This window comes from Melanostigma gelatinosum (assembly GCF_949748355.1).
Source record: "Melanostigma gelatinosum genome assembly, chromosome: 11".
In the NCBI taxonomy this organism is placed as follows: Eukaryota; Metazoa; Chordata; class Actinopteri; order Perciformes; family Zoarcidae; genus Melanostigma; species Melanostigma gelatinosum.
In genome coordinates, this window is record NC_136644.1 from 25164660 (window position 1) to 25167156 (window position 2497).

General features: G+C 39.0%; 1 protein-coding gene across 1 annotated transcript in view; it reads left to right on the forward strand.

Moving 5' to 3' along the window:
- Positions 1-1338: 1338 nt before the first annotated feature.
- Positions 1339-2497, forward strand: part of LOC306785084 (uncharacterized protein) — a 9161-nt gene continuing 8002 nt past the window's right edge. The window contains exons 1-2 of the mRNA XM_079279308.1: positions 1339-1417; positions 2194-2497. The exon at positions 2194-2497 is cut by the window's right edge and continues 1342 nt beyond it. Of these exons, the coding sequence (XP_079135434.1) occupies positions 2203-2497 (295 nt within the window). The 5' untranslated portion in view covers positions 1339-1417; positions 2194-2202. The remainder of the gene's footprint in view (positions 1418-2193) is intronic.

The window sequence follows — 2497 nt, forward strand, 5'->3', positions numbered from 1 at the left end:
CACCGTGATTGGCTCGTGATGGTCTTGTACTTAAGGGACAACACCAAGGCCCAGAGAGTGATAAAAGCTCCTTATGCTACATCAGCAAACATCACAGTTTGATTTCATGCAAAAAAATGAAGGTATCAAACACGCATTACCACTTTGCAGTTAAATATTTAACATTTATTCCAACACGAAAAAAAGCGGTAAATAACACTTTGATAAACACATCAGGACATCTTATTGTTGTCACTCTCACAGGGAATTCAGCATAATATTCAGTATATACATATATCATATAATAATATTCAGTATAATATAAAACACACACACACACATATATAAATATAATATAATATAATACAACATGTTTATGTATTGAGATGCCCCTATGGACCTTGTTATAGGAGGTAAAGATCAGGAGAAGTAAACATGAAGTGTATCTCTAAGTGTATCTCTATTAAATGTTGATGCCTCCATGACCAAGTTAAGCAGATGAGACTGCTCATCTCTCAAGGGGAATAAATGTTCTCAAATAAAACATTTAACATCAGGAGTGACAAAAGCACTTAAGTATCTGAGACCTCTCGCCGATACCTGAAGAGGAGATTGTATCGGCGTATTTTGGGGGACATTGAAAGGCTTAGATTAGTTTTATAACCAGACAATAAAATAGTCCTTCATCAACCTTGTTGGATGTTTTTTCCGGATGAATGGTTCTCGTCATGAACCACCACCTCTGTCAATGCTTCTGCGGAGCTGTGAGGGTCTTCATCCCTCTGTTGGTCCGGTCGACATCGTCTTCTTCTTTCCTCTGAACGTCTTCTTACAAATCTCTGTGAGAACATGGAAACCACTTTGAGACACTAAATTCATACAACTTAGGAAAGTCTGTGTATATTGTTAAGAACATCTCATACTGACCTCTTCTGTTATGTTGTCTGTTTGTACTCGTTTGTTCTTTTTGCGGCTGTATATTTTATTGTATAATAACATTTTATTATTATTATATTTGTACCTTTATTTAACCAGCTAAATCTCATCAAGAGTTCATCCAACCAAGACATCAGCAATAGGATGTTTAAAAAAACACACAAACCTTTAAAATGTGTAAATAAAAAAAACACACAGTATTTCAGATTTAACGTTTAAAACACACAAAAAAGAAGAAAAAGGAATAAGAAGTAAAAAGTTAAACTGGTGTTTGAATGTCAGGGTGTTCCTCAAAGAGGCAGTAAAAGCTCGTTCACAGAGCTTCACTGAGGAGCAACTGAGAGAGGAGAGCTGCTGAGTCACTTCTCCTGAAGTGAAAGTGAAAGTTAGTCTGAGCGACAGCAGAGCTGCAGTCCAGACAAGTCTCTCTGCTTCTCTCTCAAGAAACATTCAACTGAATCCAGCAGCTTCTTCTCAACAACAGAGTCTCCGACAAACTCTGGTGAGTTCACTGTTCTACAGAGAAACTCAACATTTGGTGTAAAGTGAGTTCAAACCAGGATCCATAACAAAGAACAAAGTAGCAGCAGATAAGCTAGGCCTGCTAGAAGCTAACTAGCCTAGCTGCTACTCCCTTTGGATTGTCCGAACACAGAGAACAGCATGTGATGTAATGTGTGGATGTATTTATTGATTATAGAGGAACAACATTGATGTGTTATAACTTACATAACTGTTGTGTACTCTGGTAAATATCCTTGGACTGTAAAGCCTTTCCTCTCAACGTCTCTGTCTCTGTAGTTCCTGCTGTCTGTGTTTGTGAGGAAGTTCAGCTGATAATATTTACTGTGTTTCAACTCAAACACTTCAGCTCGACTCAGACAGGAAGTTCAACTCACATTCAACCTGAGGTCCAAATATGTCAGTAAATAGTAATGTGCTCAATATAAAAGTGGAATTAAAATGAATAGGCTCCTTACAAATGATATAAATTCACTCTGATAATATATAAGCAGCAGGGTAGCAGTATTATTATTTAATATGTGATGTGACAGTGATGGAGGATCACTCTGTGTTTTTAAATTATATTCAGTGAGCACCTCTCTAAAGTACTCAAACCCTCTTCTGTAATGTTCCTCTACAGTAGGCGTCTCCAGGACACATTCCACCATGATGACACACACACACAGACACACAATGTGAAAACAATACCTGACACACACTGTTGCTGCTGCTGAAGATGTGATAACAGTTTGTTTTCTCACTTGTTGTCCTCAGAGTGTAGATATGTCTGCTGCCAGCTGTCTGCTGACTGAAGATCAGTTTCTGTGCTCCATCTGTCTGGATGTGTTCACTGATCCAGTCAGCACACCATGTGGACACAACTTCTGTAAAGCCTGCATCACTCAACACTGGAACGTTAATGTCCAGACTCAGTGTCCAAACTGTAAAGAGGTGTTCAGCTCTCGACCTGAGCTGCGGGTCAACACCTTCATCTCTGAGATGGTTGCTCAGTTCAGACAGTCAGCTCAACAGAAAGCCAGCAGCTCAGAGCAACAAGAGTCCAAACCAGGAGAAGTTC